Here is a 26,152-nt window from a genome sequence, read left to right as displayed (position 1 = left end):
AGAGTCTTACCATTAATACTATATTCTGCCATCATATTTGACTTACCAAAATGAACCACTTCACACTTATCTGGGTTGAACTCCATCTGCCACTTCTCAGCCCAGTTTTGCATCCTGTCAATGTCCCGCTGTAACCTCTGACAGCCCTCCACACTATCCACAACACTTCCAACCTTTATGTCATCAGCAAACCTACTAACCCATCCCTCCACTTCTTCATCCAGGTCATTTATAAAACTCACAAAGAGTAAGGGTCCCAGAATAGATCCCTGAGGCACACCACTGGTCACCGACCTCCTTGCAGAATATAACCCGTCTACAACCACTCTTTGCCTTCTGTGGGCAAGCCAGTTCTGGATCCACAAAGCAATCTCTCCTTGGATCTCATGCCTCTTTACTTTCTCAATAAGCCTTGCATGGGGTACCTTATCAAATGCCTTGCTGAACTCCATATACACTACATCTACTGCTCTTCCTTCATCAATGTGCTTAGTCTCATCCTCAAAAAATTCAATCAGGCTCGTAAGGCATGACCTGTGTAAAGAGGGTTTCTTCTTTTTTGTTAACTAGCAGGAATGCTAATTTACTGATAACGAGAATGGTATTCCTTTGTAAACCAAATGGGGATTAATGTTCTTTCTTCTGAGTCTGTAAGCTTTTGTTGACGGGCTTTTGGGCAGATCGGCGCGAGGGGGTCGAGAGAGAGGACGCAATGCTCTAAGCTGGGCGAGGATCGGACCCCAAAGGGGGGTCCGAGGCCGGGAGATTCTCCGAGGGGGGGGGGGGAGATGAAGCTAGATGTGCTTGGTTGACCACTCGGAGGGTCCTGAGCTGTTTGGAGAGTCCGAGGAGTTCGGAGGGTCCTGAGCTGCGAGTCGAGGAGTTCGGAGGGGATCTAATGGTGGCCAGAAGACTTCAGAAATTGAGCTCCAACGGTTGTGCACGAAGTGGTTTGGACTTTGATAAGTTTGGCGCCTTTTCTTTAATTTTCTCTTCATATATACTGTATCGTTATTAATCACTTAGTTACAGTAACCTTTATAAATTGTACTCATTTAATTGCATATGGTGTACTGTCTGGTTTTGGGCGAGGCGGGGACATCACACAGCATCCACACCAGCTGATTACCCAGTTTGGCGGGGCTGAAGGCTGCTCCCCCTAGACAAGAACGAGCTGAGCGAGCCTGAGGGGGTTACATTGTGGGGTGCTCGTCCGGGATTGATTTCTGCGGAAGCTGTGTGATCATGACTTTTATTTGGTGGAGGGAGAGTGTAAAGAGGGTTTCTTCTTTTTTGTTAACTAGCAGGAATGCTAATTTACTGATAACGAGAATGGTATTCCTTTGTAAACCAAATGGGGATTAATGTTCTTTCTTCTGAGTCTGTAAGCTTTTGTTGACGGGCTTTTGGGCAGATCGGCACGAGGGGGTCGAGAGAGAGGACGCAATGCTCTAAGCTGGGCGAGGATCGGACCCCAAAGGGGGGTCCGAGGCCGGGAGATTCTCCGAGGGGGGGGGGGATGAAGCTAGATGTGCTTGGTTGACCACTCGGAGGGTCCTGAGCTGTTTGGAGAGTCCGAGGAGTTCGGAGGGTCCTGAGCTGCGAGTCGAGGAGTTCGGAGGGGATCGAATGGTGGCCAGAAGACTTCAGAAATTGAGCTCCAACGGTTGTGCACGAAGTGGTTTGGACTTTGATAAGTTTGGCGCCTTTTCTTTAATTTTCTCTTCATATATACTGTATCGTTATTAATCACTTAGTTATAGTAACCTTTATAAATTGTACTCATTTAATCACATATGGTGTACTGTCTGGTTTTGGGCGAGGCGGGGACATCACACAGCATCCACACCAGCTGATTACCCAGTTTGGCGGGGCTGAAGACTGCTCCCCCTAGACAAGAACGAGCTGAGCGAGCCTGAGGCGACCCAGGGGGTTACACCTGTCCTTGACAAAACCATGTTAACTATTCCTAATCATATTATACTGCTCCAAATGTTCATGAATCCTGCTTCTCAGGATCTCCTCCAACTAAAGAAGTAAGACTCAGTGGTCTATAATTTCCTGGGCTATCTCTACTCCCTTTCTTGAATAAAGGAACAACATCCACAACCCTCCAATCCTCTGGAATCCCTCCTGTTCCCATTGATGATTCAAGGATCATCGTCAGAGGCTCAGCAATCTCCACCCTCGCCTCCCACAGTAGCCTGGGGTACATCTCATCTGGTCCCGGCGACTTATCCATCTTAATGCTTTCTAAAATCTTCAGCACATCCTCTTTCTTAACATGCTCAAACTTTTCAGTCTACTGCAATTTTCTCAACTTTGGGGTTTTACTTATGTTACGTACCCTGTAACTGGGTCACTTACTAGCAAAGATAGAGAGGTCTGTTGAAGTCTGATGGTACTATTTTTAACAGTATTTATTGATAAAAATACACAAAACTAATGTCAATGCAAACATACAGATAAGATACGTCGTCAATACTAAATCTAAAAGCGCGGGTATAATAATAATCACTAAGAAATAACTCTATCGTTGTCTAGGGGATAATGTATTGTCCGATGGAAATATAAAAGTCACTCAAGTTCATTGCAGGCTGCAACCTTTGGTTGGAGTCAAGAGAGAGAGTTTAAAACTTGCCCATTCCTTTATGATGTCAATCCTTCGAGAGTCGTTGGGGCTGATTTCTCCTTTGTTTTAGCTAAAGCCGTTCTTCCGTGGTAAGGCCCACCAATTCCGAGGCAGATGGAAAAGGACACATGTGGGCTTTCCACCGGCTGTCGCTATTACGTTATTACGAGATTTCTAGCGTTTCTTCTGGTGCGTCTGAAGGGGCTGTTCCCCAGACCCTCTTTTATCCTGACTCACAGGGTCTCAGATGTCAATCAGGGTGGTAGGATGCCTCCCCTCAACCAGCCCACTTTTGGTCATTCCCTGAGGGCTTCAAATAAATAGCACAGTACTCAATACACAATTCCGTCTCCAAGAGACAATGGCCGTTTCCCGTCTTTGTATCGCTGAGGGGCCAGGACATTCCAAACGTCTCTCTCTCATTTCCTGGGTCTCCTGACCTGAATTAATAGCGATCTTGCAATTCTCAAAAAGGAGGGGGCTACTTTGGGACCCTTCGGCCCCTCAGAGTTGGGCACAGGCATAACACTTATTGACATAGATCTGAGAGTGCCTAGCTAACAGATCAGATAGATGGGGAAAAATGCTAATGTTGAGGGTGTACTTGATCCAGTTGGGGAGTCCAAGAAAACTGGGTGTGTTCAGCATGAGTGCATTACCATTCAGGACTGAGATAGGGAGAACTGTTTTAGTGAAAGACAGTTGTAAATGTTTGGATTAATCTACATTGGAAGGAATGGATCTGCACTGGGTGTATGGTTCAAGCTGAGCAAAATATTGTTAGATTCTAAAGTAATGATGAATATATTAATCGTAAAAGAGGTTTAGGTTCAGCTGGGTTTTCATCACATAGAATAGCAGATACAATGATCTACACCTACTTTTATACTTTATCTACAGAGATTTCCTGATCTGCTTAGATTTCTCCAAGGATTGCCCTATTCTTTACAAATTCGCATGACCTTTCTGATCAATGCAATATTCTCCCCCTTTTTTTTTAAACAAACTTGAGCTCCTAAACAAAAGTTTGCTTCAAATTTAAATGAACAATAACCTTGGACAGGAGTGACTAGTTTGGTTGTACTGGAAAGTATGGGTGAATTTAAGTCATGGCTGAAGGATGGTTGTAGTTCGGAGCTGAATGTCCACAGTTACACATTGTATCAGAGGGATAGGAAGGTAAGCAGAGGGGGTGGCATGGCTTAGCCTGTAAAGAATGGCATCAAATCATTAGAAAGATATGACATAGGATCGAAAGATGTTGAAGATTAAGTTAAGAAACTGCAAAGGTAAATGGACCCGGATGACAGTTATATACAGGCCTCCAAACAGTGGTCCACAGATTACAATGGGAAATAGAAAAGGTGCAACAAAAGGGTAATGTTATGGTAGTCATGAGATATTTTAACATGCAGATAGATTGGGAAAATCAGGTTGGTAATGGATCCCAAGAGAGTGAGTTTGTTGAATGTCTACGAGCTTTTTAGAGCAATCTGTCATTGAGCCTACTAGGGGATCAGCTATATTTGACTGGGTGTTATATAAAGAAATGAAGGTGATTAAGGAGCCTAAGGTAAAGGAACTTTTTGGAGGCAATGATCACAATGTGATTGAATTCAACTTGAAATTTGATAGGGAGAAAGTAAAGTTTGATATATCAGTATCTCAGTGGAGTAGAATAAATTACAGTGGTAATAGGATATAGGATTGCTAGAAAATGAGGCCAGAGAAATAATAATGGGGGACAAGGAGATGGTAGATGAACTAAATGATTATATTGCATCAGTCTTCACTGTGGAAAACACTAGCAGTGTGCCAGATATGGATGAGTGTGAGGGAAGAGAAGTGAGTGCAGTTACTATTACAAGGGAGAAGGTGCTGAAAAAGCTGAAAGACCTAAGGGTACATAAGTCACCCGGACCAAATGAACTGCGTCCTAGGGTTATGAAAGAGGTATCGGTAGAGATTGTGGAGGCATTAGTAATGATCTTTCAAGAATCATTGGATTCTGGCATGATTGCAGAAGACTGGAATTTTGCAAATGTTACTCCACTCTTTAAGAAAGCAGGGAGGCAGCATAAAGGAAATTATAGACCAGTTAGCCTGATCTCAGTGTTTGGGAAGACATTGGAGTCAATTGTTAAGGATGAGTTTATGGAGTACTAAGTGTCATAGGACAGGATATGACAAAGTCAGCATGGTTTCCTTAAGGGGAAATCTTGCCTGACGAACCTGTTGGAAATCTTTGAGGAGATTACAAATAGGGTAGATAAAGGGGATGCAGTGGATGTTGTGTATTTGGATTTTCAGAGGGCCTTTGACAAGGTACCACACACGAGGCTGCTTCCCAAGATAAGAGCTCATGGTAACACATTAAAGTTACTAGCATGGCTAGAGCAGTGGCTGATTGGTAGGAAGCAGTGAGTGGGAATAAAAGGATCCTTTTTCTGGTTGGCTGCCAGTAAATAGTGGTGTTCTGCAGGGGTCAGTGTTGGGACTGCTTTTTATGCTGTATATCAATGATTTTGATGATGGAATAGATGGCTTTATTGCTAAGTTTGCAGATGATATGAAGATTTGGTGGAGGGGCAGGTAGTGATGCGGAAACAGGAAGCCTGCAGAAGGACTTAGATAGATTAGGAGAATGGGCAAGAAAGTGGGAAATGAAATACAATGTTGAAAAATATATGGTCATGCCCTCTGGTAAAAGTAATAAATGTGCAGACTATTTTCTAAATAGGAAGAAAATCTAAAAATCTGTGATGCAAGGGGACTTTGCAGAACACCCTAAAGTTTAAAGTGCAGGTTGAGTTGGTGGTGAGGAAGGCAAATGCAATGTTAGCGCTCATTTCACGAGGTCTAGAATACAAGAGCAAGGATGTGATGTTGAGACCTTATAAGACACTGGTGAGGTGTCACCTTGAGTATTGTGAACAGTTTTGGGCTCCTTATCTAAGAAAAGATATATTGGCATTGGAGAGGGTTCAGACTAGGTTTATTCCAGGGATGAAAACGTGAGGAATGTTTGATGGCTCTGGGCCTGTAGTCACTGGACTTCAGAAGGATGAGGGGGGTTCTAATTGAAACCTTTTGAATGTTGAAAAGCCCAGATAGAGTAGATGTGGAATAGATGTTTCCCTTGGGGGGAGTCTAGGACAAGATGGTACAAGCTCAGGACAGAGGCACATCCATTAAAAACAGAAATGTGGAGACATTTTTTTAGCTAGAGGGTGGTGAATTTGCAGAATTGATTACCACATACAGCTATGGAGCCAGGTTGTTGGGTGTATTTAAGCCAGAGATTGGTAGGTTCTTGATTGACCATGGCATCAAAGGTTATGGAGAAAAGGCAGGGGAGTGGGGCTGAGGAGGGGGAAAAATGGAGCAGCCATGATTGAATGGCTGATCAGACTCAGTGGGGCAAATGGCCTAATTCTGCTCCTACATTTTATGGTTGTAATGCCCTGGTTAAATGTTTTACTGCTATGCTGTAAGTGTTTCATGTTAGCAATTCTTTAAGAACAGTCTGTCCTGCTTTCAGTCTGTTTGGGTTTCAGCTGAAGATAAGAGGCTGTATTATTCAACTCAAGAATGTTGTGTTAGCCAATCAAGGTGGTGGAACCGGGAGAAGGTTCTTGAGGACGCTGGGTGGAGAGGTTTTGTGATGGATACTAGTGTGGGTTGAGGTCTTTTTGGCAGGAGCTGGGGGAAGATGGCTGAGGATGCCATCCCGGTTGCACAGGGTGCTTTGTGCAGATGAATGGCTTCAAGGAGGGCGGAACAATACTCCTGTGAGGAAGTCTGTTTGTTCAAGATTGATTTCGAGCGACACCTGGAAGGTGGTGCGTGCTTTCACACAGACCAGGGATCGAATGTGTGAGTTACAGATGACTTCAAGATGAGCTCCAACTTAGGTGCACATTTGGAATGGGTTAACTGTAATGGGACCTTTTTTCCTCTTCTTTTTTTCCTAATTGTTCAATAAAGCTGACATTTGTAAATATGGCCCTCTTTATCCGCAAGGGATTGGTTCTGGGACCCCTCGTGGATACCAAAAAATGCAGATGCTCAAGTCCCTTATTCAACCTGTCTCAATATGGTGGACCTTAGGACCCAGCGAAACCCCAGAACTTATTTAACCTGTCTCAGTGTGGTGGACATTAGGACCTGGCAGCGGAGCTCTGAATTCGCAGTGTTTCTGTTCACGAAAATAATCACAGTTACGATTGAAAATAAAGTGGAAATAATAAAGCGATCGGAAAGAGGTGAAATGCCGTCGGTCATTGGAAAAGCGTTAGGCTACAGTCGGTCAACATTCGGAACAATTTTAAAGGATAAAGTGAGAAAGGCCCTGCCCTGATGGAAGCTACAATTATTACTAAGCAACGCAGTGGTTTAATTATTGGGTTCTGGGTTTTTGGGTTTTTGATCCTCCACATCAACCGGGCATGGATGGAGAGCGCGCTCGGAAGTGGTCTGTCACTGGATCGAACTTGGGAACTTCCATTCCCGAGCCTGGTGCTGAAACATACGTTCTTAAATGTTTTATATGCATAGAAATAATAATAATAGAAATGACGCTAAATAATACCGGATGTACCTGTTCCAACTTCCTTAGTAAAACTTTCGATTTTTTTCGATCCTGATCCACAATAACCTATGCACATCCTTCCGTATACTTTAAATTATCTCTAGATTACTTATAATACCTAATACAATGTAAATGCTATGTAAAATAGTTGTTATACTGCATTGTTTAGGGAATAATGACAAGGAAAAAAAGTCTGTAATGCTGGACCAACATGTGCTGGAAGAGCACTTCCAGGTTTTCTCAATTTGCAGTTGGTTGAATTCGTGCATGCGGAACTCGCGGATAAACAGGGCCGACTGTATACTTTCTTTATAATTGTATGCAGTGTAATTTGATTGTCGATGGCTCTGGCATGGAGGCTGTATATTATTTCTTGACGATGGCTATTTGCACGGGAGCTGCATTTACAGTCACACAGATCAGGGTTTGGGTGGGCAATACATCCCAACTTTCCAGTTTTGGTGGGACCCAAATCGTACTGATCATAGATGTACAGAGTCTGAGAAACATGATTTTCTCACTGCTGAGTCCAGTGGCCGTTAGCACAGGGCTAACGCGCCATGTTTCATGGTCTTAAACCATTCCCCAACTATTCCATTAGCCTTGGCTGCCAACCAGTGATCGCAGCTCCTGAGACCTCCCCATCACTCTCATAATGGCTGGTTCTAACTCACAGCTCCAATCCTGCTGGAACCACAACCTTTTCCTGAGCCCAGGGCTGGACCCTCACCACCAGCCATACTTCCTCCCCAATTCCGAAGACCAGGACATAATACTATTCAAAGTACTCACTACATATCACCCAAGAAAATACATGTGGCAAAACCAACCTCATAGATCCTTCACTCAGTGGCCACTTTATTACACCTGCATATTAACGCAAGTATCTGATGAGCCAATCAGGTGGCAGCAACTCAATGAATGAAAACATGCTGACATGTTTAAGAGGTTCAGTTGTTGTTCAGACCAAGCATCAGAATGGAGAAGAAGTGTGGCTTAAGTGACTTTGACTGTGGAATGATTTTGGGTGCCAGACGGCATGGTTTGATTATCTTAGAGACTACTGATCTCATGGGATTTTCACACACAATAGTCTAGAGTTTGCAGAGAATGGTGTGAAAAACAAAAGTGAGCAGGTGTTCTGTGGGCAAAAATGCCTTGTTAATAAGAGAGGTCAGAAGAGAATGGCTAGATTAGTTCAAGCTAACAGAAAGGTGACAGTAACTCAAATAACCACACATTTCAACAGTGGTGTGCAGAAGAGCATCTCTGAATGCACAACACATCAAACCTTGAAGTGGATTGGCTACAGCAGCAGAAGACCATGAACATATATTCAGTGGCCACTTTATTAGGTACAGGAGGCACCTTATAAAGTGGCCACTGTGAGTACTATCTTGTCTAAACTTCCCATCAGTCATGCACCATTCTGCCATCAACCCCGAGTTATGTGTCTATTCACGTCAAGGTATCCTACTTGTATTCTATGTTTCCACCAAGTATGTACAGTTGTTGAAGGCACAGGACATGACTTCATGGTTTCTAGAAAGGAATTACTGTATTTTTATCCTTCATGGTGACGACAGCTGTAGCGCACATTTGTCTAATCCATAGTCCAATGCTTCTATTTTAAGATATTCCCAGGTACCTTGGCCATTGTTGCTCCCTTAATTAGCACCGCCAAAAATACAGTGCTGCTGTTTTAAGAAGTTTGACTAAGCAAAATACCCTCCACATTTATTCAGAAACAATAGGAACTTCCTGAGGAATACTTTGTAAGTATGCTAGATTTCCCTTTATCTCTTATGCAAATTACTGTGTAATTTGCTTGCTAAAATCTCTTTACAATGTTTGCACTTGCTGTAAGAATAATTATTTGGATTGGCACACGCAATGAAAATGAAGCAATGTCTATCCTGCAGAGAATTTTCATTGAGTGTATTGTGGACGATTTTTCAAAAGATGTGATTTCAGTGACATTGCTGCAATATAATTGTGGGCTGAGTAACACAGTGCACTGGAATGCATGACATGGTGCATTGAGGATGGGTGATAAGTTGAATAAGGTTGTGTAATACAGTGTATCAGGTGAATAATGGTGTACTGGCTGTGTTATTGGCTGAATCTGATTTAAGAAGACATGTGACAGCTCACTGGTAGTTCAGATGGCAAGAAATACAACTAAAAACATTAATTATAACAGCTTTTCCGAAGTAAATTGTGGTCAGCTGTTACCACAAACAATGAAGAACCAAGTGGAGGCGAAGCTGATTTGAAGGATAGGCCGTGCGGGTACGTCGCAAGGCCGAGGGGCAACATGTTTGAGAGGGGGAAGCAGATGCAGACAGAGTACATATTGCTGTCGCTGTTAGAGTGAATGATTTGGAGAGGAGTCGATGTAGAACAGTATTGATGCCCGTCTACCTAACCCGGGTGAGAGGTTGGATCACTCCAAGTGCCGAGTCAATTTGCTGAGATCGAGAACAGTTTCAGGCTGTGCGGCCCATGCATGTCACTGCACTGGAGCCCAGGTCCTAGAGCGAGGTACTGGTCGGTGCTTGGACAAGTTTTGTAATTGGAAGTGAAGAGTCAGGCTGATTTCACTCGCTATCCTGTGATGTTCATTCCTCTCTCCAGTGGCTGTCGTCTCTGTGAGCTTTGTGGCATATTTGCCCTGCTAATATGATGAACAGAGATAGCTAATATGAGTAGGCTGGAGCCTACTCCGGCTGTTCTGGAGAGCAGATCTATGGACTAAATCTGGTTTGGAATGTTGTTGATTGCTTCTATAGTTTGCATGATGTGTTTTGTTTTTCTCTTTCATGGTCTTTATTTTAATTGGCTTCTTTGGATTTTTGGCTTTGTGGCTGCCTGTAAACAAACAAATTTCAAAGTGTATAGTTTATACATTCTGTGATAATAAATGTGTTTGAATCTTGAATCTAGGCTGTGTAAAGCAGAACATTGGAGCTGGGTAATACATGTAACCAAGCTGATAGTGCAGTGCATCCAGTGGATGATGTAGTGCACTGGGGCTAGGTGAGACAGTGTACCAGGGGGTAGTGCTGCAGTGCATTAGTGGATAATGCAATGCTTCAGGTCCATAATACAGCACATTGAGGCAGGGTGATATAATGCAGTGGTAGGGATACACCCCAGCAAGGAATGTTTTCAACTGCCAAAACAGTGTGGAGAATATAGCAAAAATAATGAAAACGTTACGCCTGCAGATCTAGTTAGAGTGGAAAAAGGTACCTTCTACACCTCTGGATCATTCACAGCATGTTTAGATATAGAATAATTCTTCTATCGTTAGTCCAGCTGAAGAAGTGTTCCAACTGGAGCAATGTTTATTCCTTGCACTGATTATCTAGTGTCCTCTCTCCAGCTGCTGAGCTTAGGCCAGGTATTCTTCAAATACGTGCCCCGGAGCCTGTGTGTCTCCCACTCCTCCACTTTGTCTTGTTGTCTTTCCAATCTTTTTTTTGTTTATTGTTAACTTCTTTTGAGATTTTTTTAATCCTATGTTCTCCTTTATATCACTTCTTACCATCATCTTTTTCTTTTCTTATTAAGAACATTTCTTCTGGGAATCCCCTTGTGACGAAGAACCAGTTTGACATTACGTTACCTATGACATTAGCCCTTTTCGCTTCCCAGAGAAAAATTTTGTTATATTCAGTGGAAGTCACTTGTTAATAATAGCAGCATTACACAATGTGTAAGTAAAGTCTTGAAGAACCTTCAGCTCTGAATATGCAGGCCTCTGGAGGAATGTTGACTTCCTTCTCTAAAATCTCCTGAGGCTATTGCTATGCACTTTCTAGCAAGGCAACACAAACAACTGTAACATCGCATATCTATTTCCCATGACCTTTGATATCCAAGTTGTAAAAGCATTCTCTCTCTTATACTGATTGGCAAGATATATCTAATTTCTTATCAACTTTTATGGAAAAGTTCTGCCCAATCCTCAATCTGCAGAGACATCTGTTTTAACTCTTCAAAAGACTGCCTTACTCAAAGTCATCATTTCAATAAAAGTTAGCAGCCCAAAGATAGAGAGTACTTTGTCATGTAATGTTTATTTGAACATGATGTACACCATATTAGAACATAAGAAATCAGAACAGGAATGGGCCACTCCTCCTGTGCTGTCTTTACGACAGTTATTTAGTTTATAATATTTTTGCTTAGTAATTCATTCAATAGTATTTTCTAGTTAGAATTAGAAGTGTTTAAAGTATATTCATTGCATGTAAAATATATCGGCATGCGATGACGTCACATCCGGTTTCGCCGCGTCTTGTGGGAAAGTACCGGTTTGAAATTAGCGCGAGGGTGGGGGCTTACCACGAGGCAGACCCGAGCAGAAGTTGTTTTGCAGGCATGAGAAATCACAGTGAGAGCAACGCTGTAAGTTAATAGATAATCGATATATTGAACTAAGATGTTAATGCCGATCCTGTTAGAAGTAACGACGGTAGATAATGTTTATGCTTTCGTTAGTTAAAGAGTCGCGGATAGTTTGCATGGAAGTGTATTTAAAGTAGTCAATGGAGCAGGTAAACTCTCCCTGTATACTGCACCTTAGTGTAATGTAGTTATAGTCACCTTTGCAAGTATTTACACTTGAAATGTGATATTAAGGAAGGAACAAATACTGTATCAATCTTGTATTGTTTTATCAACAGTTTTCACCATATGTTAATGTGAAGAGTGAACAGTAAATGGTTAATCTTACTGCGATCTGGTTCTTATTAACTGTGGTTTATCTCGACGTTAAATTCGGCGTTTCGTGACACGCGAAGGAGAACATTACACCTCCATTTATTGATCTGATCTTGTCCTAAACTGTTCACTATGACTTGACTCCGAACTCCTCACTTTTGGCCTCAATTATATTCAGTCTCCACAGTCCAAGGTAGAAAATTCTAAATAGCTGAACTGCCCCCGAGAGACGAGATTCCTCACCATCTCTGTCTTCATGAGTGACTTCTATTATGATCCAATGCCCTGGTTGCAGATTCCACTACAAAGAGAATCATCTTTTTAACATCCACTCTTAGAATCTCATGTATTTTGATAAGGCCATCAAATTCAATATAGCAAGCTATGTAGAGCATTGGCAAATGGGGCTCATCAGTCGTGGCTGGCAGCTCATCTAGGAGAAGGAAAACTGATCTCAAACCTACACTGTCCTGCAGCTATACCCATTCATGGGGAAGGCTTCAGAAGTAAGACCTGATGGAAAAGTCCGGACCTGGAGTCCCTAAGGCAGTCCTACATTGAGTTCAATGCAGACTGGCAACTCCTGCGACACTGTTGATCCCAACTGTGTTGGTCTATGCCGTTCCTTTGGTTTCTTCAGATGCCTGGAGAGGGGGAGCTTGCTACATGGGCATCAGCTTGCTCTCCACCTCATACTGCCCAGGCTTGTATATTTAGACAGCTAGAATGCAATATCCATGGTCAACTCTGACCGACAGTGGCCCTCACTCAGTCAGAGCACCGCCAAGTATCAAATAAATAGAGACATGATAACAAATAGAGAATGGAAACCTTAATGAATGACTCAAGAATTCTAAATATATGGAGAGCAGGAATTCTGTCACAAGTGCCTTAGATCCCTGGAAACCGGAATCTCTAGGAGCCATGGCAACAAAATACAACCCTGGAGATCAAAGACTCTAAAGTTTGGGCCCTATAATGTATTGAGACTAGGAATCCTATCAGAAATGGAGTCTAGGAGTTGGAAACACATTGATACAGGCCAACATATAACTCCGGAATACTAAGGCAACTTTGTCCATTTCACTCCCACAGATATGCAGGGGTTATAAAATGCAGCAGAATTAGAGAGCCTGCGACCTCGTTTTTTCTTGTTCCACGTGGATTAGTAATATGTGGTTTGTCAGCTGACAATGAATTTTGCCTCATCTAAAAAGTCTGATAAACAACAACTTTTATATGTATAAGACAAGATGTCCCAAGGTGTAAGATATAAGATAAGATGTCCCAAGGTAGGTTGAAGGAGCATTATCAAAACAATATTTAACATAAAAGATGTTCCAAGGCAGATGACAGGAGTTTGGTTGAAAGGAATTTAAAAAAGAGAGAGAGAGGGATTTTCAGAGCTGAGGGTGAACAGAAAACACAATAATTAATTTTGGTATAATAGACACAGAGGTTGCAAAGAGGTAATACTTAGCCATCTCCAAAGGTTGTTGGGACTGGAAGTGGTCATGGAAATTGGGAAGAACAGGTTCAAGAAGAGATTTCAAGATATGGATGAAAATTATAAAATTGAGATTCAATGTAGTTTAGTGAGCAGAGGGCATGGCAAACAAAATTTAGAAATAGGATTAAAAAATAGAATGTAGTTTAAATGTTTAACAGGTGGGAATTTCAGGATAGGAGGAGTGTGTAACTGATGAGAGCATTTATAATGTGGCTTCAATGTACTGTAAGAGAGCCAAGACTCAGTTACTGAAATATTGTGCAATCGAATAGTTACCGTGAAGCTAAGAGAAACCCACAGAGGCATGGATATTAGAGTGTTTTGCACCAAAGACACTGGTTTGTACAGATTACTTCACTAAAACATCCATATTTAAAATAAACAGTAACTAAGCACTGTAACAAAAAAAAACTGCTATTAACATTTGGAGATTCAAATAAAATCCTAAAAATACTCAACTGGTTAGGCAGTATCTGTTGAGACAAAGGGAGTTAATGTTTCACAGTGAAAACTTCCACTGGAACTGTAGGGGAAATGACTTCAGAGGTACTTACAGTTTGCAATGGTGTCAAATATAGAACCTAGCACTTATAGAATCTTAAGCATTATGTTTATTTTGGGTTGAGACAACAGTGTCAAGATGTACCAAACACATCTCCAGACATCCATTGTAAAGAGATGACACATTCTGAGTTTATACTTTCCAGCTCTGGATATTTTCCCTATTGGAATTACCTAGAACTAGGGATTGTCATTTCAGAACAAGGACTTTCCCTTTTAAGATAGAACTGAGTAATTTTTTTCCACTAAGGAGTTTTGCATCTTTGCAATCTTGACCCAAGAGAACTGTGGAGTCAGAGCCGTTGAATATTTCCAAGGCTGAAACTGATAGACACTTAAGCTATTAAGGAGTCAAGGAGAAATGGAATGAGAGTGATGCTGAAGCCAAGAATGGATTAGCTATGATATTCTTGAAAGATGGAGCAGGTTTGAGGGGCTGCTTGGCCACTCTTGCTCCTGTTTCTTATGTTCTTAAGAAATAAATAACAACTAATTTCCAATGAATTCCTTTAAAAAAAACTAATTAAGGTAACTTCCAGTTTGTTTTTACACAGAGAGTGGTTGATAATCTGGAATGGGCTGATAGAGGAGGTGGTAGAGCAATGATGAGGCCTCACTTGAGCAGTTTTCAACCAGTTGTCTATGAAAGGATGCGCTAACATTGGAGAGGGTGGTGAATGTGGAATTATTTGCCACAGGCAACTGTAGAGGCTAAGTTTTTATGTATTTTTAAGGCAGAGGTTGATAGATTCTTCATTAGCCAGCATGAAGGGATACAAAGAGAAGACCGGAGATTGGGGCTGACAGGAAAAATGGATCAGCCATGATGAAATGACAGAGCAGTCTCAATAGGCCGAATGGCCTTATTCTTCAACTATATCTTATAATCATGATGTTTAAGAGGCATTTAGACAAGCACTTGAATAAGAAGGGTAAAGAAGGATATGGGCCTAGTGTGGACAAGTGGAATCAGTGTACATGGGGAAAAAATTTGACATAGACACAGTGGACCAAAAGTTCTGTTTCAGTGCTGTATGATTCAATAAGTGTGAGGTTATCCACTTTGGGAGTAAGAACAGGAAGGCAGATTATTATCTGAACGGTGTAGAGTTAGGTAAGGGAGAAATACAAAGAGATCTAGGAGTCCTTGTTCATCAGTCACTGAAGGTGAATGAGCAAGTGCAGCACGCAGTGAAGAAGGCTAATGGAATGTTGGCCTTTATTACAAAGGGAATTGAGTACAAGAGCAAGGAAATCCTCTTGCATTTGTACAGAGCCCTGGTGAGACCACACCTGGAGTATTGTGTACAGTTTTGGTCTCCAGGGTTAAGTAAGGACATCCTGGCTGTAGAGGAAGTGCAGCGTAGATTCACGAGGTTAATTCCTGGGATGTCTGGACTGTCTCACACAGAGAGGTTAGAGAGACTGGGCTTGTACACGCTGGAATTAAGGAGATTGAGAGAGGATCTGATTGCAACATATTAAGGGATTGGACAAGATAGAGGCAGGAAATATGTTCCAGATGCTGGGAGAGTTCAGTACCAGAGGGATGGTTTGAGAATAAGGGGTGGGTCATTTAGGACAAAGTTAAGGAAAAACCTCTTTACCCAGAGAGTTGTGGGGGTCTGGAATGCACTGCCTCGGAAGTTAGTGGAGGCCAATTCTCTGGATGCTTTCAAGAAGGAGCTAGATAGGTATCTTATGGATAGGGGAATCAAGGGATATGGGGACAAGGCAGGGACCGGGTATTGACAGTAGATGATCAGCCATGATCTCAAAATGGCAGTGCAGGCTCGAAGGACCGAATGGTCTACTTCTGCACCTATTGTCTATTGACTCTGTAAAGATTTTGGAGCAAAGAATGTGGAAAGTGCAGAGTCACACACCAAGATCTCTATAGGCCTTCAGCTGCCCTGAGTTTCAGCTCTTCCTTTGTCTCTCCTTATAAACTACTCTATTGTCCAAACATTTGGTTTTCAGCCTTGTGCGAATAAGTTTCATATTTTATTTAATCAAACTCTTGTGTAGACTTTTAGGACTTCTCACTGCATTAAAGGTGCTATTAATATGAGTTGTTTCTAGCATTAAGCACTATTTTGGCAATAGTGAAATGTCAGGCAGTATTTTAGAAAGGCAGTAACTCCTGTACGAACCCTCCCAAGTTTTATCACTGATGTGTTTCAAGTAATTATAAAGAAGTTTGTGTTGGTGAGAAGGTGTTTGATTTTATGTAATGAACAGATGGTAAGTTTTGAATAGGCTATTGCTCATGGTGCACTGGGCTATATTCATACTTGACATCTCTTTGAACTTTTCTGGAGTATCTATCAATGAAAATTCCTCATTCAAGGGAGTGTCAAAAATGCCAATATACTTGCCTCAGCTACTTGTATGCCTAGTTGGAGAAATTCTTAGGGTCAGTTAAAATTGGAGCTCCCAATGATAAAGCTCTAGATGGGATTCTTCTGGGCACCAAACAACTCTACATTCATTGTTTGTGAAGTATTTCTCAGCAGTACATTAGCCCAAATTTTTTCACCTGTGTAAAGTATAATTTTAATTATCCAATAATGAGCCTGTAATCTTTTGTATGATTGATATTCTGTGACTGAATGCACTTCCCCCACCCACACCAATTTCAACCGGAAATAAATTATAGAATCACATTGTCTAGAAAAGGCCACCCATTATGGCCATTATGTCCGCACTGGCTGGCTGAAAGACCAGTTGTGTTGTGATAGAATATAGGCTTTTATCTTTGCTTCAGTTTGGGACTGATATCCCGGTTTTGATAAACACAGTTCATTTTGGATATTTAATGAAAGCTCATTTAATAATTTCCTTCAATTTTTTGACCTCATTTTGTATAACAAATCAAAACTTTGATGGAGTCATAGATACAATATGTTTACACACTGATACAGTGAGTTATGTGGGGAAGTTGTTCTTTGGTTTCAAAGCCACTTGCCCTGATTAGTAACAGAGTTTATTATTGTCTCGTACCAAACTGTACTAAAAACATTGTTTTGTATGGTATCCATGCAGATGACTTCATCATGTTCGACAGCACAAGGAAAAGCATTTACAGAATGTAGAATAATTTGTAATTACAGTACAGGTACAATGCAGGGAAACAATAAGCTGCAAGGCTGTAATGAGATAGATTGTGAAGGCAAGAGTCCATCTTTTCATACTAGGAGACTGTCAGTGGTCTTATAACATTGAAGTTTGTCTGAGCTGGTGGTATGAGCTTTCAGGCTTTTCTATCTTCATCTTATAGAAGGGGGCAGAGGAGAGAATGTCTAAGGTGCATTGTCATTGGTTATATTGACTGCTTTACCAAGATGGCAAGAAGTGTACAGCACGCAGTCTATAAAATGGAAGTTGATTTCTGTAATGTGCTAAGCTGTGTCCACAGCTCTCTGCAGTTTTTATTAATCCTAGGCAGAGCAGTTGCCATACCAAGACATAATGCATCCCGATAAGTAGAACACTTTAAATGGTGGATCTGTACATTAATCAGTGACAGCTGAAGAGAACATGCCGAAATTCTTTAGCCTTCCTCAAGAAGTAGAGGTACTGATGCATTCATGACCATGGCATCTACATTGTTGGGCCAGGACAGGCTATTGACGATGTTCACTCTCAGGAACTTGACTTTAGAAGAATATGCATCTGGGAGCTGCTGGACATGGCTTAGTGTACGTTGTGAGGAAGATATGGAGGAGATATAAGCAGGCTATGGGAAAGCATGAGGACATAGCAGATGGAATGTAATGGAGAAAGGTATGGGGTCTGTGAAAAATGTATCTGCAATATATGGGATTTTTCTCTTGTTTTGGACACCACTGTTTTACTTCCCTATTACACCACCATCAGGCCACTCTTCGTCCTCCAAAAGCTTAATTTTACAGCACCAAATATTTTAATTCTGATTCCCATTCCTGTTCCGACATGTTGGTCCATGGTTTCCTCTTGTGCCAAGATGAGGCCGCCATCAGGGTGGAGGAACAACACCTTATATTCCAACATGTATAGCATCTGCAGTGTACTTTTACCTTATATTCCATCTGTTAGCCTCCAAACTGATGGCATGAATATCAATTTCTCCTTCTGGTAAAATATTTATTTTCCCTCCCCTCTTCTATTCCCTACTCTGGCCTCTTACCTCTTCTCTCCTTCCTATCACCTCCCCCTGGTTCACCTCCTCCTCCTGTTTCTCCTATCAGATTCCTTTTTCTCCAGCCCTTGACCTTTCCTACTCACCTGGCTTCACCTATCACCTTCTAGATAGCCTCCTTTCACTCTCCTGCCTTTTTATTCTGGTTTCTTCCTCCTTCCATTTCAGTCCTGAAGAAGGTCTCAGCTGGAAACATTGACTGTTTATTTATTTCCATAGATGTTGCCTGTCTTGCTGAGTTCCTTCAGCACTTTTTTTGTATGTTACTCTCCAATAAATGCTAGAAATAAACTAATCCACAGTCTGTGTACAGCGTTCCAAACAAAAGGCAGAAGTCCTCCATGGTAGCATTTATACTGCAGCTACAGAGTTTCTTCGCTGAATATGGATCAGATTTTCCAAATAAGGTTTCCACATTTTTAATCAGTTAAAATCAAATAATTCAAGCTGTACATATAATCCTCTGCAGTTCCTCATAGCCCTGAAAACTTAGCCTCTCAATGCAGCAATACAATTTCATTTTACAATTTTGTACGCAATCTATTTACTATTTAACACATTGTGTTAAGAACATAAGAATTAGAACGAGCAGGCTATTGAGTCCCTTGTGCTTACTCTGCCGTTAAGTAAGATTAAAGCATATAATTTAACTCAGCTCAATTTTTCTGCACTAACCCTGTCCCCCGGTTCCTTTTATATTCAAAAATGTACCAATGGTATGAAAACAAACAGAAACTCTCCAGAGTAGTTACAGATTGTATCAGAAAACATAGCTTTGAAGTTAAAAGAGGCTCCGATCCCACGTCACAGATCCTGTGCAGCCTAGAGGAACAAACTATGATGTTTAGGCTCTCCAGTGCCAGGCTCTTGATTAAAAAGTAATTGGGGTTGTTTGTAAATTCCTGGTTCCATGTTACCAAGGTCATAAAACAAAAAAGGAAGCAATCAAGAAACTTTCAGGAATTTGAGGTGTGACATCAGAGTTCTGATGAACCAACAAGAAGTGGAAATGTTATAAAACATTGGTGTGGAATACATGAACAAGATTCCAAAAATATGAGGGTGTCATGGGGCAGAAGTGCGGTATAGTTGCTATTACTAAGGTGAAGGTGCTTGAGAAACTGAAAGATCTAAAGGTAGCTAAGTCACCTGGACCAGATAGACTACACCTCAGCTTTTTGAAAGAGGTAGCTGAAGAGATTGTGGGGACATATTTTGAAAATCACTAGATTCTGGAATGGTTCTGAAAAACTGGAAAATTGCAATGTCACTCCCTTTAAGAAGGGAAGGAGGCAGAAGAATGGAAATTATAGGCCATTTAGCCTGACTTCTGTGGTTGCAAAGATGTTGGAGTCCATTATTAAGGATAAGATTTCAGGGTACTTTAAAGTAGGCCAAAGTCAGCATAGATTCCTTAAGGGGTCAAATCGGTTGGAATTACTTGAGGAAGTAACAAGCAGACTAGACAAAGGAGAGTCAATGGATTTTGTTTACTTGAATTTTCAGAAGGTCTTTGACAAGGTGCTGCACATGAAGCTGCTTAACAAGATCAGAGCCATGGCATTGCAGGAAAGATACTAGTACGGATAGAAGATTGGCCGACTGGCAGGAGCAAAGAGACAGAATAAAGGGGGCCTATTCTAGATGGCTACTGGAGACATTTCCCTCTCAGCCAAGTGTCCTGCCTTTTCACATATCCCTTTATGCCCTCATTAATCAAGAATCTATCAACCACTGCCTTAAATATATCGAATAATATAATCCACAGGCCTCCACAGTCACCTGTGGCAATAAATTCTACAGATTCACCATCCTCTGGTGAAAGAAATTCATCCTTATCTCTGTTCTAAATGTATGTCCCTCAATTCTGAGGGTCTGCCCTCTTGTCTTACACTGCCCAACCATAAGAACATCCTCTGCACATCCACTCTATTGAGGCCTTTCAATATTTGATAGGTTTCAATGAGGCCCCTCTCATTCTTTTGAATTCCAGTGAATACAGGCCTAGAGTTATCAGATGCTCCTCATATGATAAGTATTTCAATTCTTTTGTCCATTTTCCCTTGCACAAAGTCATGCTGGCTGTCAACAATCAGCTTTTCCATTTCCTAATACATATGAATAATATCACTTAGAATTTTCTCCAATAGCTTCCCTCCCACTGATGTATTTCTCTCCAGCCTATAATTACCTGACTTATCCCTGCTTTTTTCTTAAATAGAAAGAATTTGACCTGTGACCAAATAAAATAGACATACTACTGCCCTGGTGTCCCCTCCCTCTTTCTCATAGCATCCTGTGAAAGATCTCATCTGGCCAGGGGGATTCATCTATGCTTATCTGTTCTAGGGCATCCAACACCTCCACCTTAATACTGACATCTCCAGACTTTCAGTATACCCCTTCCCCGCATCTCCTAGCTCTATAGATACTTCCTTTGATCTCGAAGGAGATCCACCCTTTCTCTTCTTGCTTCTAATATACTTACAGAATGTCCTGGGATCCTCCTTTACCTTACTTGGCAAGAATGTTTCATTGCCCCTTTTTGTCCTCTTCATTTCTTTTTAAATTCTCTCCTCCAGTCTCTGCATTCCTCAAAGGGCTCATTCATTTCCAGTTCCTTACTCCTGATACATATTTTGTTTTTATCACCCTAATTAAACCTTCAATATCATTTGTCACCCTAAGTTCTCTAATCCTGCCTTTTTTGCCTTTCACCCTTCCTAGAACATGCTAGCCCTGAACTCCTCCAGAAACTTTGAAAGATTATCACTTTTTAGATGTCATTTTACCCACATGCAGCTGCTTCCTATCTACTTTGCCACATCCTCTGTTGAAATCAGATGTCTCCAGATTTAGGATTTTTAGATTGAGGGTCAGCATCCTTCTCCACAATTACCTTAAAACTTACAGTATTAAAGTTGCCAAATTAAAACCACCAGCACAGTTTAACTTCCCAGGATTAAGAGGAATATCTCTCTGCCTTTAAGGGTTTTGTCATATGGCCTTGCATTTCAATCCATGTCCACGTTGGTCTGTCCTCCAGCAGCTTTTCTTCCCATTTTAATCAACCTCAGAAAACTGATAGATATTTTGAAGGTGAAATACTTTGTACCCCTCCTTCCTCTTTCAAGTTAATTTATTAAATTATCTTTGATTTAGTTGAAGGAACTTTTAACTTACTTCGCATCCAGCAAGAACAGCTAAACTATTGTTAAATTGCAAAGATCTGCCATCCCAATCAATCCCTGCTTGCCTTTGACTTAGGTGAGATCTTTTTTACCTGTTCAAGATACAGTCAGCCCTCCTTATCTGCAGGTTCCGCATGCGTGGATTCAACCAACCACGGATCAGGAAAACCTGGAAGTTCTCTCTCCAACAGTTGTCGTTTGAGCATGTACAGTATAACATGCATGTTATATAATGAGCATGTTCTTGTAATTATTCCCTAAACAATACAGTATAACAACTATTTACATCGCATTTACATTGTATTAGGTATTATAAGTAATCTAGAGATGATTTAAAGTATATGGGAGGATGTGCATAGGTTACCACGGGTCGGGATTTAAAAAAAAACCTAAGTCAGAACAGGTACATCCGATATTATTTAGCGTTAGTCAGATGTTTGTCTTATATTTTACCTTTCTATGCATTTAAAACACTTAAGAAAATACATGTTTTCAATAATTAAACCACTGTGCTGCTTAGTAATAATTGTAGCTTTCATCAGGGCAGGGCCTTCACATGCTCCATTATTCTCACTTTATCCTGACTGCAGCCTAACACTTTTCCAATGACCAATGGTGTTTCACCTTTTTCCGATTGCTTTATTATTTCCACTTTATTTTCAATCGTGATCATTTTCCAGAACAGAAACACGGCAGGCGGCAGGTCCCAAATTCCATCAGGTCCTAAAGTCCACCGCACTGAGACAGATTAAATAAACTCTGGTGATCCACTGGGTCCTAAAGTCCACCGACTTGAGCATCCACATTTTTTGGTATCCGCGGGGGGTCCCAGAACCAATCCCCCATGGAAAAGGAGGGTTGACTGTACCTATCAGAACAACATTCAAACTTGATTAACACATGAATATTGAGTCCTTCAGTGATAACTAAAGCTCCAAATTGTCTCCTAAGGAGAGAGTTTTAAAGTAAATCAGAGCTTTCCTTTGGTGCACTCAACAGTCAAATAGTACTTCAACCTCCAGTCAGGTTATGAACTCTCAACTTCACGAAGGGAGAATGCTGCAAATCCATTAACTGATGGCTTAGCATTGCTAGAGTTCATGACTATCAGCTGTCAAAATTCACCCCATGGGGGAGCAAGCTGTAGCTGGCCCCATTTACTTTCCATATTCTGAATCACTGATAGCAGCACTCTGCTTTAAGATGGCTTTTATCAATGCCTGTCAATGAGGGAGAGTGGAGACACATGCAGAGCAGAGTTGTTTTATTCTTGCTGTCCTGCTGATTGGGATTAATCTATAAACTATTTCTGGTCTGTTACTTGTGCACATTGTCCAGCCTCTGCCATCTGTCAGTCTCTCTGCTCCAGTCAATTGGCCTAAAGTGGCTGACTGATAAGGAAAATATGGCACTTAAGTGGATAGGAATTGAAATTCAACGTCCAAACAATTCTCTTTAGTACTTGCACTCCAGAATTTCTGATGATGGAGAAATGTTTTGTTGTTTGAATAAGAACTTGGTATTTATGATATCAATCCTACAATACATTATATAAAAGGGCTGATAAAAAAGTCTTAGAAATATTGAGCAAATCTGTGGAAAGGAAAATAATTAAATATTTCATTAGAAGTAGAAAAGGTTGATACTATAATTTCAATGGTTTAATGGTTCAGTTTAATATCAGAGAACTTATACAGTGTGTGGCGCTTGACCAAGTGGTTAAGACATTGGACTAGCGATCTGAAGGTCGTGAGTTCAAGCCCCAGCCGAGGCAGCGTACCTTGAACAAGGTATTTAACTGCACATTTGCTCCAGTCCACCCAGCTGAAAATGGGTGGACTGGATAACCTCATGTTGGGGGGGGGGGGCGAGTCTCTCAGTCTTCGCTTCACGCCACGGAAACTGGCATAAGCACCGGCCCATGAGACTATAAGGCTCGGGACAGACTTTAACTTTAACTTACTGTGTACAGTATACAACCTGAAATTCTTTGCAGACAGAAGAAAAACCCCAAAGAATGAATGACAGAAAACATTAGAACCCCAAGGCCCATGCAAAAGCAGTAGCAAAAACATTCCCCCCCCCCCCCCCCCATCACTCCCCATCACTTACTCCAGACTAAAAGACTAAACTGAAAGTAGTAAAGGTGATCACCTTATCACTTGTCTGGGAATAGAAGATACGAAGATGCCATGAAAAGGAGAGGGTGGAGTTTTTTGATGGTTGGTGGACAGGGCATGGTCCTTGTTACACAGCAGTAAGATGTATATACACGAATATATTGCCTGGGTTTTAAACACACTGTTGATGTAAGAAAGGTAAGGTGATCTGATCGTGTTGGACCAGCGATCAGAAGTTTGGGGTTGAAATCAGTTTAGCATAACAAGTAGTGGAACTGAATTCAATTCTGGTAATTTTGTGCTGGCAATTGAAAAATAATTATTTTGGGTACCTGGATGAAATTTATACCACATAGTTGATTCTTAATAGTTTCAGGGTAACTCCTGTTGATGCAATAATATTATTGGCTCTGGCACTCGTATCCCAACAAAAGAAAGGGTAATGTGACACAATTAACCCTGATTTTTGTTGTATTGGTTCTGTAATACATTGCTCTAATGAAGGTTTTCTTTTCTTTCATTAGATATTACTTCTGGCAGATGGGAACTCTGAGAGCTTCTTGTATCAGACCCTGCCGTTCCTGTCTACCTTAGAATTGAAAGATGGCAAGGCTACAGTCTACATTTGCCAGAACTTCAGCTGTTCGCTTCCAGTTACCTCAGCTGCCGAGCTCAAAGCATTACTTATTAAATGATGTGACAGTAACTCAGCACAAAGACACGGAGCAACAACAGACAAATTGCTTACTATAAATGCCTGTGAATATTGTTGATTTTCAATACTTTATTTAATCTCAGGAGAAAAATTTTGTGCAGGTCGAAATGATCTTCAGCTTAGTGTGATGGCACAAAACGGGTAATCATTTTATTTCCAATAGTAGTTATCATTTCAGAATCAAAATTAAAATCAGAATTCAGTGTAATATTACTGATATTTTGTGAAATTTGTTGTATGCAGCAGCAATATATTGGAATACATAATAATAAAAACTGAATTTCAGTAAGCAGTGTATATATATAAATATATATCATTAAAAGTAAATTAAGTGCAAAATAAGTAGTGAGCTAGTGTTCATGGGTTCAATGTCCATTCAGAAATTGGATGGCAGAGGGGAAGAAGCTGTTTGTTCCTGAATCATTGAGTATGTGCCTTCAGGTTCCTGTACCTCCTCCCTGAGGTTTAATGAGGGCATATCCTGGGTCATAGTGGTCCTTAATGAATGATGCTGCCTTTCTGAGGCATCGTTTCCTTCACGATGTCCTGGATGCTAGAGAAGCTAGTGCTTATGCTGGAACTGACTGAATTTACAACTTTCTGACCCTTATAATATGTAGTAGTTCTGATAGTTGAGCTATTTGGCTGAGTTCATCTTTAGAATGATGTAATCAAACATAATCTGGTTTCCTTGTATTTGAGGGAGCACTGGAGTCACCATTTTATGCATGACCTGTTAAATGGGGTCACTGCCTTCCCTCTGAATAAGATTAAATAATCCCATGGTATTATTTCAATGATGAGTATAGCAGATCACTCTGGCTTCCTGCCCAAATCCATCATCCAGTATTAAGTATAATTGCTGTTGAGGGATCTTGCCATGTATGACTTGAGTCCTTACACCAGTGACCGCAGACCAAATCTACATCGGTGGATTTAAAGGACTTTGAGATTTTATGAGGCATTATGCTTTACCATCTTGGAAAGTAGATAGTCTATTGAGCTGTCGGCACACTTCCCACTCTTTCATCATGGTTCTCCCAGTTGACTCCCCTTTCACCTTAATGGCACACTTTCCACCAGAACTCCCTGAGGCCCTTCCATCCATGAAGCAAGCTGTAATCTCTGCGTCACCTGAAAAAAAAAGACATGTCATTTCCCCAAACCAATTCCCTTTTATTTTACTCAGTGCCATAGCTAGTCTATAACTTGGTTTGCTGGTATGTGATTCTTCTTCCATTTGCACTGTGCTCCAATCCCTGAATCATTATTCACCTTAATGAGCACTGAAGATAATGATGTTATGTATTACCATGCATGAACCAGAGCACATTCCTACTGATGGATTGGCCATGATTCATCCTGTGGATATAATTTGGACTTCAAATGCAAGTGCCTCATTAGTGGAGAATGACTTTTTAAATTGTAGGGTCAACATCGTATATCCCTTATGATTTCTGAAACTGAAACAAACTTGGGTTGGTGATATAACAAATAACAATGTTTTCCAAAAGAACAATTACCTAAAGATGAGATGCAAATAAATAATATTTCCCTGTGGACTTTCTCTGGTGAAGTTCCTTGCTGACATTATCTGTAAGATATTTCAAAACCACAGCTTGATAATTTTTGACTCCTTAAATGTTTGATAAGTACACCTGACATATTATAATGAACTGATTAAGATGCGTTAACATATTAAGCATATGCCGGAGTCTGAATTCTGTTCTCCTTCATTAAATGCACATCAGTTATGTATATTTTGCTCATTTACCATTAATTCATCCCTTTTCTCTGCAACAAACAGAGTCAGTCCAGGGGAATGAAAGGGAAAACTCATCTCCCTGGACTGGTAATCTATAGAACTCCAACTCTAGCTCCAAATTTAAGAGCTGATTCCACGGGACTGATGAGCAACTTT

At 41.0% G+C, this 26,152-nt stretch overlaps 1 protein-coding gene across 1 annotated transcript in view; it reads left to right on the top strand.

The window, feature by feature from the left end:
• Positions 1 to 25,777, top strand: part of spata20 (spermatogenesis associated 20) — a 472,602-nt gene extending 446,825 nt beyond the window's left edge. The window contains exon 16 of the mRNA XM_059948873.1: positions 24,041 to 25,777. Coding sequence (XP_059804856.1) covers positions 24,041 to 24,211 — 171 coding nt within the window. The 3' untranslated portion in view covers positions 24,212 to 25,777. The remainder of the gene's footprint in view (positions 1 to 24,040) is intronic.
• The last annotated feature ends 375 nt before the right edge of the window (positions 25,778 to 26,152 follow it).

Source organism: Hypanus sabinus, chromosome 23, assembly GCF_030144855.1.
Source record: "Hypanus sabinus isolate sHypSab1 chromosome 23, sHypSab1.hap1, whole genome shotgun sequence".
Taxonomy (NCBI): Eukaryota; Metazoa; Chordata; class Chondrichthyes; order Myliobatiformes; family Dasyatidae; genus Hypanus; species Hypanus sabinus.
The sequence above is the reverse complement of the archived record's forward strand: the minus strand, read 5'-3'. Positions and strand labels throughout refer to the sequence as shown.